General features: G+C 30.1%; 1 protein-coding gene across 1 annotated transcript in view; it reads left to right on the top strand.

Annotated features, from left to right (window-relative positions):
- Positions 1 to 12,421, top strand: part of LOC145268224 (septin-2-like) — a 44,262-nt gene extending 31,841 nt beyond the window's left edge. The window contains exons 6-11 of the mRNA XM_080123531.1: positions 129 to 246; positions 4,122 to 4,211; positions 5,934 to 6,030; positions 8,698 to 8,854; positions 9,964 to 10,096; positions 10,943 to 12,421. Of these exons, the coding sequence (XP_079979657.1) occupies positions 129 to 246; positions 4,122 to 4,211; positions 5,934 to 6,030; positions 8,698 to 8,854; positions 9,964 to 10,096; positions 10,943 to 11,110 (763 nt within the window). The 3' untranslated portion in view covers positions 11,111 to 12,421. The remainder of the gene's footprint in view (positions 1 to 128; positions 247 to 4,121; positions 4,212 to 5,933; positions 6,031 to 8,697; positions 8,855 to 9,963; positions 10,097 to 10,942) is intronic.
- Positions 12,422 to 13,255: the final 834 nt, after the last annotated feature.

Below are 13,255 nucleotides of genomic sequence, written 5' to 3'. Positions count from 1 at the left end.
CGGATTATCCTTACGTTATGGTCAATCCATCCATTTATTTATTTTATAGACTAACATGCAGATAAACACAGATTAAGGCTCGGTGATTATTTTTATTCATATTTTTGTTTTAAAAATTTGGTTTTCAGTCTGAAGGCTCTTGACCTTGTGACCATGAAAAAACTTGATAGCAAGGTGAACATAATTCCTGTTATTGCAAAAGCTGATACAATCACTAAAGTTGAACTGCATAAGTTCAAGGCAAAGGTAAATTACTTTTTTTATCGTTAACATTTTTTTTTATTTAGCATTTTATATTAAACAAAGATGCAAAATTTTGTTTGTTTTAATAAATTAGCTTTATCCACCTGGGTTGTTTACTTTCATTCTTTTTAACTATATAACTAAATCATTTGACATTTCCTGTTTCTATTATAAGAAATAAAAATAGAAAGTTAAATTAGAAGTATTGTAAGAAGTATTGTAGAAAGCCAAATAACGATGTTGATTTTCTTTTTCTCTAAATTATTTATTGAAAAATTAAAAAAAATTTCTAACTTATAAAAAAGTCTTCATTAGGTTATGACATTTCTTTTTTGTAAATCATCTTTTCTGTTGGAGATATAAATCCCTTGTGAATTTGTTTATTCTTTAAGGTAAATAAGTAATTTATTTTAGAGAAAAATAAACGCAGACATCATTATTTGGCTTTCTACTTTCTGCAATATAATTTAAATATGAAATGATGTTTTTCCAAGTGCTGTTACTTATTAAATTTTTAGAATTTTATTTGGTCATTAATTTATTAATTGAAACCAATTGTTATCAAACTATTATGATGTCTATTTTGATCCGTTTATAAAAAGGATGGGATGTAAATGGCTTTCAAAACTTAATTTTTTAATACATAAGGAGTTGCTAGGAATTTCAATGCCAGTTTAAATGACTTCCTATGCAACAGTTTAAATGCTTTTAAATTCGTTTCAAATTTCAAAGGATCACAAAATAATTCATTTTCTTTGGCTATTAACAATTGTTTACAAGGCTGAAATGGATTCTGGTGTATTTAATTTTGTAATCATTTATGGTGGATTCATTTATTGATTCAATAAATATTCAATAAAAAAATTCAGTGTGTAGTTATCAAAGTTTCATTGACACAAGAAATGTACATACAACGATGATTTTATTGATAGAGAGATCACCAAATCTCTTGGTGAATTTGAACTTGATGACTTTTAAGCAGGACAGTAATTGAAAATAAGGTTTGTTTCCCAAATAAAAGGAAGATGTGTAACTTAAGATAAATAAATTTTTGTTCATTTGTTTTACTGGTAGTTGTTTCAAAAACAAAACTGATTCAAACAGTTGGCTGCCTTTTTTTTTTTTTTTTTTTTCTTTTTTTCCGCTTTTTGCAGAATTGTACTAGACAAGGATTCCCCCTTAAATTATTAGAAATGATTTGAATTTTTTTTTTACATAAAACTGCTATCTATCAAACTATCATTACTTTTTTTTTTCGTCCTTATTTTGCTGAAATTCTTTTCTTTCTTCCTTTCGTTTTTTCTTTTTCTCTCTTCATTTTGTCTGGCCTTGCCTTTTTCTTTTATAAAAGTTCTCTATGAAAACTGAAAATGTTAATTCAGATGTGATGGCTAATCTTTAAACAATGGTTGTAGGGCAATTAGATGATTTTTTTTTTTTTTTCAAAGAATTACTCACCTATATACTCTTCTCTTTTTAATTTTGAATTTCTTTTTGGCTAGGAGTAAACTTGTTCCCATACTATACTTCATTTTTTCTATCTTTAATCAGTGGGGAGATCCTTTTAGATCGAGACAATTTTACTTGTATTCTAATCCAGAGTATCCCTTTTTGATGAGCTGGATTTTTCCTACATTAAAAACTGACCTTGTGTCTAACTCTTCCCACATTTTTTCCATGTCAGGTTTATTTTAGATTATGAAAATTGCAGTCGTCAACGTGAGTATTGGGTTTCTTCACTGTACCATTAGAATAGTAAACCTTGTATGTTTTTTTTTTTTTTCTTCTTTAAATCCATTGACGCAAATATTCTTGTCCCCAAAATGTTGTACATGCCCTTTTTGACAAATTCAGTTTTTTTTTTTGTTTTTTTTTTCTGCTTTCAATTATGTATTAGAACCAAATACATAGGGAAAAAATTGAGACATTTTTCCTGTTTTTTACTTAGTTCAACCTGGCCAGCATTGTATAGGTAGAGGTGATTATAAGAATGATATGATAGATGTTTTATGTGAGTTTCAAGGACACTTAGATTTGATGATCACAGAAGAAGGTTAAATCTGGACAGTACAGGAGACATGACATGTGCAGGACAGATTTTCTTGATATGGCGATATTGAAAGAATGGATGAAAATTTTTTGGTTAGTGAATGTACAAGCAAGTTCAGTTGACATGGGTAGGCCAAGGAAAACATGGAAGGAAATGATAGGGATAAATTTAAGAGTAAAAAAGGGATAAATAAAGAACTGGCCAGAGATAGGTTAGTTTAGAAGTCAATTTCTTAAAGCTGTCCAAAATGTGTAAAATGGATGTTAGATTGAATTGAATAATTTTATTTGATGCATACGATGAGTAATCTTCTTGCTGTGTTGTCACCGTAGCCATTGACACAGACAAGGTATAGTCTCTGTTTTCTACAAAGTTATGGTGAAGTGCTAGTACTAGCTTATAAAGTGTTATATTTGTTGTGTAACATCATACATTTCAAACTCCCATCTGCTGTGTGTGAAAGTGAAAACTTCAGCATTATAATCAATTCACTAAAAGCTATAGTAGGAGTTATATTCCTTTCCTTCCTTGCTGCTATAGTTTGAGATATGATGTATGCCAGGAATGAGGCGGGCTCAACATAACCAGCACATATGTTGCCATATGCACAAATATTAGATACAAAAAACTGTTGTCCCTTTTTTTTTTATAGCAAAAGAGGCATTGTATTTTACTGCATATTTATTATGAACATTTCAAGCAAAACCTCAATAAATTTGACCCCTAGAGCACACTACCAAAATAGATGAAAATGACTATTTTAACTGTAAATATAAACTGAACAGTGTAGTTAAGATCTGATATGTCTATGGTTGTTATGTCTGAAACAGTCTCGTAATTGTATCTAAAAAGAATGCTGCTATCTTCCATCTTATAATAACATCTTGCCAGTTATTTCAATCTAAATAATACTTGAATAACCTTACCCCAATGCTGCCATGCTCTATTTGGCAAAGAATCCATTTTGTCAATGATCATTAAAAGAACTACAGCTACCCATAAAGTATAAATGTATACAGCTAATCACTTTTCATACTTTGCTATCTGTGTGAACAGCTGAAAACATAAGTGAAAACCATTAGGGTAACTTGACTCTGCTTTCAGGTCCATAGATAGTTGACCTTTGATGTAATTAGGATTGATTAACCATGTGCAATCTTACATTAAGCCACTATGGTTTAGGATGTGGTGTAAGTCGGAGAAGCTAGTTCAATCTGACTGGAGTGAATGCCATTGTAGCAATAACAAAAAATATTATTACTTGTAAAAAATTTCCTCTATATTAAAAACAAAAATAAAGAAAAATCCGTGGCTGAAAGTTTTATTTTTACATCAGAAAATCATTTTTAAGCAAATTTGAATTTTTCCAGTATCCTCATGTATACATTATATATAATGACTAAAATCTCACAAGTTTCAATTATTTAGAGTTGCTTCCCTTGTTTTCAAGCTGGTGTTGTGATATTATCGCTGTTTTGGTTACAAAATTTGATTTTCTAAAGTAAAAAAGTAGAACTATTTGATCAATTTACATGGTTTTGGTATACAATATTTTCTTTCCATCATGAATACATACATCAGACAGATTTTTCTTTATTTAAAAAAATTTTTTTTTTTTTTTTAAATTCTGAACAAGGGCCAAAATATCTAATTATACACAATAGAAACTGAAACACTGTTTTTTGCCTTTCAGCATGTCCAAAATTTTCGTTTTTGTCATTAATTTTCTATTAATTACAGATCATACTTGCTTGTTAATACAAGTACTGGGTGTAGGTACAGAAATACATTTTCTTTTTAAACTGATTTGAGGCTATTAAACTTGCAGATAATGTGTGAATTGAGGACCAATGGTGTTCAGATTTACCAATTTCCTACTGATGATGAAACCGTGAAAGAAATGAATGCTACCATGAATGTAAATATGATTTTTTATTCCTTTTCCAACATGTAAGGTTATCTTGTAAGATCTTAAAAGTTAAACCTAAATAGCATTTAAACTGATATATCAAATTTTGATTTCATTTATTATTGCACCATAACAATATACTTTACAATTTATATAAAAGGATTATGTAGTTCCACTCCAGGTAATATGGAAACGGCAGGGGAAATAACTCTTTCTTAATGAATATAAAGAGTTATATTCCTGTAGTTGGTTTTCTGCATAACTTTAAAAAGAATATACACACTAATTAAACTTAAAGAATTAGAATGACTTCATTGCATCCCTGGCAACACCGGATATGCTATGTCTATGTTATGTTTATAAATGAAACAAATGAACATAAATAGTAACTTATGACATGAAAAATTATCAACTGTTTAATTCGGTTTAGGTTGGCATTTTTCAAAAGATTCAAAGAAACTTGGTTCTGTTCTCAGTTGGTAGAGGAGTAGAAACCCTTGCTTGGGGCAATTTTTATAGAAAATTTTTATAGTAGAAACCCTTGATTGGGGCAATTTTTATTTTTGTTCCATCTAAAGTACTCAATTTGCATTAAAAAAAACTAACCTTGTGTCTAACTTTGCTCATGTAGGGAGGTAAGTAAATGCGGACATTTCGATAATGCGTACATCATGTAGATATATTGATCAATTTTTCTGAATATTTGTTTTTTAAAAAATGTATTTGACTGAATGAATTAAAAAAGATGCAATCAGTTACGAATTTAAATATGAAGCCATTAAAAACGTGTGTGTGTGTGTATATATATATATATATATATATATATATATATATATATATGGTGGAGCAATAAGTGTTCCCCTGAAGAAAACAACACTATAGCTTTATTTTTAAACTTTTCTTGAAAAAATTGATTCAAGTAACATAATTATGTAGTAGAGATGGCATCTATTCAATGTAGCTGCCTTCAGCTTCAATCACCACTTTGATACGGGTCTGGAACTGGGAGCTCGACAGATGGTGGTGATTAGGTTGGTTTTGGTGTTGTGAGAGGTCATGTTGGTGATGTTCTCAACATATGGCCAAATGAAATAGTTCAACAAGTTCAGATTGGGGAGGAGAGAAGCCAGTGAGAGATGGGTACAAAGTCGTAGCACTCCTACTGAAGCCAAGTGTCGGCCACTTTGAACTTGTGGGTCAGCACTGAGTCCTGCTGTACCCATGGTCTGCCAGCAACCATCTGATTGCACCAGGGGGCCACCAAACTCCTCAGCACATCCAGGTACACTTTGGTTCAAGCCTTCACTTGAAACGACACCAAAGACCAAAGTCGTGACTGGAAACTTTGTTTTCATCACCCTGAGCATGTCCCTGTTAATCATGGCACTCTAGCAATGCATTTTGAGGGTGCTGGCAATGGTTCTGCTGTCATAACTTGGATCGGTAAAGAGCATGAGTTGTACAGTGGCTCATCTCCGATCTCGCTTATTGAACATTGTGTCACTTTCAGACATGGTAGAAGGCTTCTAACGCTTTTGGGATTTGTACACCACAGGTCAACTAGTGGATGGTTTGCAACCAAAAAAGAAACCGGTTTTCGTTAAATGGAATCATTTTTTTTTTTTTTTTTTTTTTTTATCGTTCCACCCTGTGTATATATAATGTATGTATCAATATATAAATTTATTTTTTAAACAAATTATAAGAATAAAATTGCCTTTTCTTTTATAGGGCCATCTTCCATTTGCTGTTGTTGGTAGCAATGATGAAGTTAAAGTTGGAAATAAGATGGTGAAGGCAAGGCAATATCCATGGGGAACAGTCCAAGGTAAATGCTTTAATTCAACTGGAACAACAACAAAATTAAAACTAGTATTGTTAATAATTTAGAATTTAATATCACATATTTAATATTCTCATATTGTAATATGAAAAAAAAATTGTGCTTAACCTATTAGCAAGTAAATTTAATTGGCCAGTAACTGCTGGGGCAGATGCTTGTGGAATCAACTATCATCATATTTAGTTTAATATCTATTTTACAAGCCAGCATGTTTAGAAATAGACTTATAGATTAACCTATCTCCATTTATCTGTTTCTTTCACCCATCCTTATCATTTCCTCTATTACAACTCTAAAAACTCGTTCACCCTTCCACACATTTCCCTATAACTATTCAGATTTAATCTTCCTCAGTGTTCATCAGTTTTGGCCCTGTCTTGTATCACAGATCCCTCATACATCATTTTTCTCCATGCAACATATGTCCTCATCCTTCACTGGCTAAGTTTCACTTTCATACATCAGTACTTACATGCCTGATGGCAATTGAGATTGGTCGACAATGATTATGCTCTGCTGGTTAGTAATCTTTTTTTTTTAATTTTTACAATGGGGCCCCTGCTTATCAAGACTTGGAGGCCACTCAAGGATAAGAGTTAATGCATGTACGGTAGTCAGTTAGACAATACTCTAATGATCATTAGTTGTGGAAATTGGGCATAATTTAATTATTTAAGGGGACAGCTCAATAGGAACTTGTTTATCATGTGGTAGTCAGTTGGAAAGCAGACCTGTGATACAGTTCCACGGGTGAGTAGTTCTAGGAAAGAAATTTTGTTCATGGAATTTTTGTTTAGATTCAGGTACAAATGGAGAGGAGAGGAAATTGGTGACAGTGATTGTAGCTAGACAAATTTTTATTGTAAATGTTTTTGTAATGAGGGAGGGGGGTCATTGATAGAAGGTCAGTTGAGCACTTGCCATAGGGAGTAAAGATACATTTCTTCTGTGAGAAATAAGTTGCAAAGAGAGAACATCACCCAGCAGATTTCAGTCAGTTTTACACATTGTCAAGATGGGAAAGGGTGCTCTGAGCAGCTCCTCCCAAAATGTGACAACAGTACTCCATTAGTTCAAATTCTACTAGATCTGTTGTATTCAATCATACATAAATATTAGGAGTAATATAAAATAGCAACTTTTCAATTTCAACATAAAAATGTTGATATGTAACAAAACAATAAAACCAAACACAGAAACTGTGAATTCATTTTGGCAGAAGGTTTCTTTTTTCAGTTTGGCTTGTGGATGTCTAACAAGCTGCCATAAACCATAGTCAACCTACAGATATTGAAACAGTTCAAGGAAATGCTGGCTGCATCATGGCCACTAATCTTTACATGAGTACACTGTACATAATGCCTGCACTCCCTTTCATAACTTGCTTTTACATGGTCCTAGTCCTGTGTTAAACTTTTGTCTATATATTAAATTGGTTTTAAGTAGTTTTGTTATCAGGTTGCATGAAAATTTTAAGTTCCTAACAATCATCTCTTTGGCAAAAATGTTTTTCTGTCCAGATTTTTTTATTTATCCCTCTTTTTCTCAAGTCTATTCTTATATTCCGCCCATGTTTCAGCCAACTAACAATGCTATATCAACTGTCTACATCTACTAATGCAAGAACTCTCATCCATTCTTTCAACATGACCATAACAATGTCCCCTGTTCTGGACACATCTCTATATACTGTTTAATATTCCTTTGAAGTCATCAGATCTAAACTTGCCTTTTATCACAAACATTACGCATCCATTGTATCATTCTCATCACAGTTACATCAGCGGACATAAAATCAAACCTACAGTCTTTGCTGTTATTGTGAAAATTGATTGCTGATAAAACTAAGACTTGGGAAAGAAGATCATGAAATTATTATATACAAGTTAGCATATTGTACAACTTGTACTAAAATTGAAAAAAAATTCAATAAATATCTTTTTTCTTTTTTTTTCTTTCTTTTTTGTTTCTAAAATATCTTCATCTAAAAGAGAGATTTAATAATATCAATCTTTCCAGTGCTGTTAATAAAATAGTTGTAAAATCTAGTGTTTCAAACTTGTGGGTTTTCTTTCTTAAATCAATTTTGCAATACCAACTATTGTTTTTAATTTCTCTTGCTTTACTCAAGAACAATGTTCATCCAAGTTTTTTTTATTCATAGTTGAATTTCTATTTGATCAGTCATCACTTAACTTACTATTAAACTATTTCTTTTTTTAGTAAGCATACTAATTATAAAAACCTTTTTTTATTAATTACCTAACAAGGAAGAAAAGTTATTTAACAAGATTCATAAACTACTATCTATAATAGGGTTGGTATTTAAGATAAAACTATAAAAGGACTATAAAATATTACATCAACAAATTTTTTTTTTTTTTTTTTTTTTTTTTTTTTTTGGAAGGGTGGGTGAATTATTTAACTAATAATGTTCAACAATATCTATTTACTTTTTTTTTTCTATATCTCCTGTTTTGTAATGTTTTTTTAAATCTGTTTAAACATAAAATGAAAGCATATATATATATATATATATGAATTCTTCACAAATAAAATAAAAGGATCATGACCTGCGAAAAACATTTTTCATTAAACTTTCATTTTATGATGTGGCTTCTTTTTTTTTTTTTTTTTTTTTTTTTTGTATAGTTGAGAATGAGAACCACTGTGATTTCGTGAAACTACGTGAAATGCTCATCCGAACCAATATGGAGGACCTGAGGGAAACAACACACAAGACTCACTATGAGCTTTACCGAAGGCATAAGTTAGAAGAAATGGGGTTCTCTGATAATGAATCAAAGAGGTAAAAAGACTTTATTTTATTAATAGTGGTACCCCATGGAAATCTCAGTTCTTTCTACATCAATCTGTATAATTTGTTAATATTTTTACAATAATAAATGCTTCTTAGGGTGAATACTAATTAAGAAAAAATGACTTTTCTTTTGTAAAAATGATTTTCATCGTCAGATAAATATTTAAAAAAAAAAAAAAGAAAAAAAAAGGCAAATGAATGTTTTTTATTTTTTTAAGATTTTAGCATTTTTTTTTTTTTTTTTTTTTTTTTTTTTTTGAGCAAATATTCTGTTTTCTTACCATAAAAATGATTGCAATTCAAATCAATGAAATAAATATCACTTTTTGAAAAAATTTTAAAATTGTATATTTTTAGTCAATGAAACAACATAATCAGAACAACTCATATTAAAATGGATAAATTCAGAATTTTTTTACATCAGTTTAATCAGCAATCATTGGCTGGTCTTTTTTTTTTTTTTTTTATGTGTAATAGGTAATAACCTACATAGTGACATGAAATAACTTTGTATATTATAACAAACAAATGTGTGTGCTCTGGATATTTAAGATTATTTAATTGAAAAGATTTATTGTATACTAGTAGGGGAGGGGGGAATTGCCTAGTCGTAAAATACGCTTAAATATGATATTTTAACTTGTCCATATTTCATATATATTATTATAGTCGTGATTTCAAAAGTAAAAAAAAAAAGTATTTGAGTGCCATCAGTTAGAAGCAAAAGCAAAACTGTAGCATTCAAAGCTGGTGACATTACCACTGTACCAACGTGACACGCATATGAACTGATTAAAAATTAAAAATAAACTAAGATGAATCTACAAAATGTATAATGATTTTTTTTCTAATTTTGACCCCATAAAACTATTTTAACCAACTAAATAAAGGAACAGTCTGTAAAGAAATTACAATCATTTGAGGCCCCAAGCACCGCTCTGCAACTTTTAGTTTCAGAGAGGATAGTTTGAAAATATGGAGACAGACATATATAGCCTAATATAAAGACTTATACAGAATGTCTAAACAAAGCTTGTCATGTATACAAAGAATTTTGAAGTCAGGGATTTTTACCTTTTTTGTTTTATTCTTCACAGCCTTTCAGAAACCTATGAATTAAAACGTCAACAACATTTGTCGGAACTCCAGAAGAAAGAGGAGGAAATGAGACAAACATTTGTCATTCGTGTCAAAGAAAAGGAAGCTGAACTAAAAGATGCTGAAAAAGAGGTAAAGCAAATCAATATTTTGTTTTTAAGCAAATAAAAAATTTTTCAAAAATCTATAAGTGCATTTTTTTTTTTTTTTTTCATAGCTATAAAAATAATCTCAAGTATTTGTGTTTTGAGGAAATAATCTAATTAAGATGTAATTCATAAGTATTTTTCTGTTATTTTACTTTATTGATTGTTTTCTTGGAATTTTAAAGAGAATGTTAATACTGTAAAAACTACTAGTGGATGTTTACTTCTCCAAAAAGTTAGATCAAGTAAAGTTTTGAAAAGCCAACACACTAGAAGTGCACTGATCTACAGCATGTGACACTTTTGGGTAATTAGCAATAAACTGCTTTTTCTAAGAGAGAAGATAAATCCTAGAAGGGTGAACTTTCTAGAAATCCACAGAATCATATTTCAGCCCAGCGTACTCAAAAATGATACAGACTCCGTCAGATTGATTGTTGAGGACATATCCATGACTGGTATGACACCTACTCAGTGATTGACAGTAATAGTAAATACAGGTTTTTTAACTTTGTGTTTTAGACTGCTTCCAAAATATTCCAGACGAACTCAAATTCTAAAATATAAAATAACTATTAAAACATCCTCATCATATTCAGTTCAACATCTGCTTTACGCGTGTTAGGCGGATTTAAAAAATTAACTCCCAAACTAACATCTCTGATTAGGTCTTATATATGTGTCCCACTATTTATAGTTTGAGCTCTCTGATTAAAAAAAAAAATGCTTCCCTGTATAAAGCAATAGTCTTTTGTAAAGAATAAATTTCTTCCCACATTTTCAAATTTATCAATCTTTTTTTTTTTTTTTTTTTTTTTTTTTTTTTTCATAGCTGTATGCCCGTTTTGAAGCCCTGAAAAAGCAGCATAACGAGGAGAAGAAAAAGCTGGAAGACAGCAAACGTAAACTTGAAGATGAGACCAATTTGTTCAACCAACGAAAGGTTAATGCTCAAACTCAGTCCCAACAATCAACCATGAGCAAAAGCAAAAAGAAGTAAATGCTTCTGATGCGACCACAATATCCTCCACATTATTACGTCCACTATGACTAAAATTATAATTGGAAGAACTATTTAACCTAATATACCAGCAGTCACGCGTGCTTCTTTATAATAATCCTGCCATGAAAATATATTCATATTTTATTAAAAATAGCAATTTTTGGGTTTAAGGCTTTCATAGTTAGAATTTCTGTACATTTTGATGATGAACAAGTTTGAAAAAAGAATTCATGATACAATTAAGGAAACTACTTTTATCAAAATGTACAGATTTTTAAGTGTTTACGGAAGTATTCACTCCAAAAATCAGTCTTAGTAAAAAAAATGTTTTTTTTATTCATGGCTAGGTAAAAAATAAAGAAACATTCAAACATCTTACATATATTATTTACCATTTTTTTTTTTTTTTTTGTCTGCATGCACTTATTATAATTGATGGCTAATATAAAAAAAATCTTTTTTTTTTTTTTTTTTTTTTTAAATTAATATTGTTCATAAGATTTCTGCATGCTTATATCAAAACATATTTGGATTATTCACTACATCCTATCATTTTTTTTCTTGCGCTGGTATTTTGAGAAACAAACAATTGGTCATGATTTAAATGGGATGCAAAACCAAAAAGAGATTTCTCTCTTTTTTTTTTATTGTCAACAGTAAAAAGCCCGAATCAATATTTTCGTTTTTTTTTTTTTTGTTTTTTTTATTACAAGTATTACTCCTACTGCTGTCTTTTATTTTTATCCTCCTACTTTATATACTATCTCTCTTTTTTATGTAACTTCGATATCTGTCATTGTTTTAATGTGCAATAAGATTTAAAACAACAAACAAAAACCTATCTCTGGCTGTATTTCCAATAACAAATATTCTTATATCGGATGTAAAGTGCACAGCTACTACTGCTGTCATTTCCATAGAAACCTTATTTATAACAACTCTGATATTTTGTATTCATTTAAAAAAAAGAAAAAAAGAAAAATGTTTAAAATCCAAAAGCCATATAAACATAAAAGCTACGATTCTTTATTAAACTTTGAGAATTCTTTGAAGAAAAAAGCGTTTAAAAACCAAAACCATATGAACACAGAAGCTGGAATTCTTTTCAAAACTGGAGAATTCATTATTAAAACAGGAAGAATAAAAATATTTAAAATCAAAAAAAAATCATATAAACATAAGTTAGACTTTATTATTTAGCATTCATATTCATTATGTTAGTTTTTGTAGTTGACATTCATGCAAATATCAAATATGTATTCATTATTTTGTTCAATAAATTTTATATCTTTTTGCTAATGTAAATCATGTATTGCCTTTTGTATTTATTCCGATCTTAATGAGTTTTTTTTCTTGTCACTTTTCATTAGTCCATTCGTTTTGTTTTTGTTTGTTTTTCACAAATTTTGCAAGAAGTTATGAAAGAAAGCAGAAAATTGATTTAAAATATATATATGATGAGAATGGAAATATTATTTCAATGAAATAGAAAAATAAAATGTGTTCATCAGCGTTTCGTCTTTATTTAAGGACTTCCTGAGGAAGTCTCAAAATAAAAACGAAACATTGATGAACACGTAACTTGGTTTGTTCTTTTTTATTTCTCTCATATATATATATATATATATATATATATATATATATATATATAAAGCATGGATACCCAGCATTGCCCGGGTGTTTGGAGGTGTGTGTTGAGCAAAAAAAAAAAAAAAAAGTGGTTGTATGAAGGCAGGCTCAAACCCGTACCACGAAGGAGGAACAGAACGGGGGGGAAAAAACGTATCGTCTTTGCTGTTATGACCATTGCCAAACCGGAAGTGCCATAGGTTTATATGAAGGTTAGACAATCGAAAAGAGGGGATGACTTTCGAAAATATCGGTGAAAAAAGTGACCCCTCCCTGTAGAAAAGTGCCCAGTTGAGGGTGAAGAAATTAATGTTTTTAGCCAATTTTTCAGTATTTGTCATCTGAAGGGTCAAGCTTCACAACGATCCTGATCTTGTGAAAATCCGTTGCCTATGTCGAAAGTTTTAGGCAGACATGCAAACATATATACATACATTTATATATTGGTAGCTCAAATTTTCGACCCAAACCTATTAAAAAGCTTGCCCTATCTCTGAATACTCTTTATTTAAA

Source organism: Euprymna scolopes, chromosome 43 (genome assembly GCF_053919585.1).
Source record: "Euprymna scolopes isolate OS-2025 chromosome 43, ASM5391958v1, whole genome shotgun sequence".
NCBI classification, from domain to species: Eukaryota; Metazoa; Mollusca; class Cephalopoda; order Sepiida; family Sepiolidae; genus Euprymna; species Euprymna scolopes.
The sequence above is the reverse complement of the archived record's forward strand: the minus strand, read 5'-3'. Positions and strand labels throughout refer to the sequence as shown.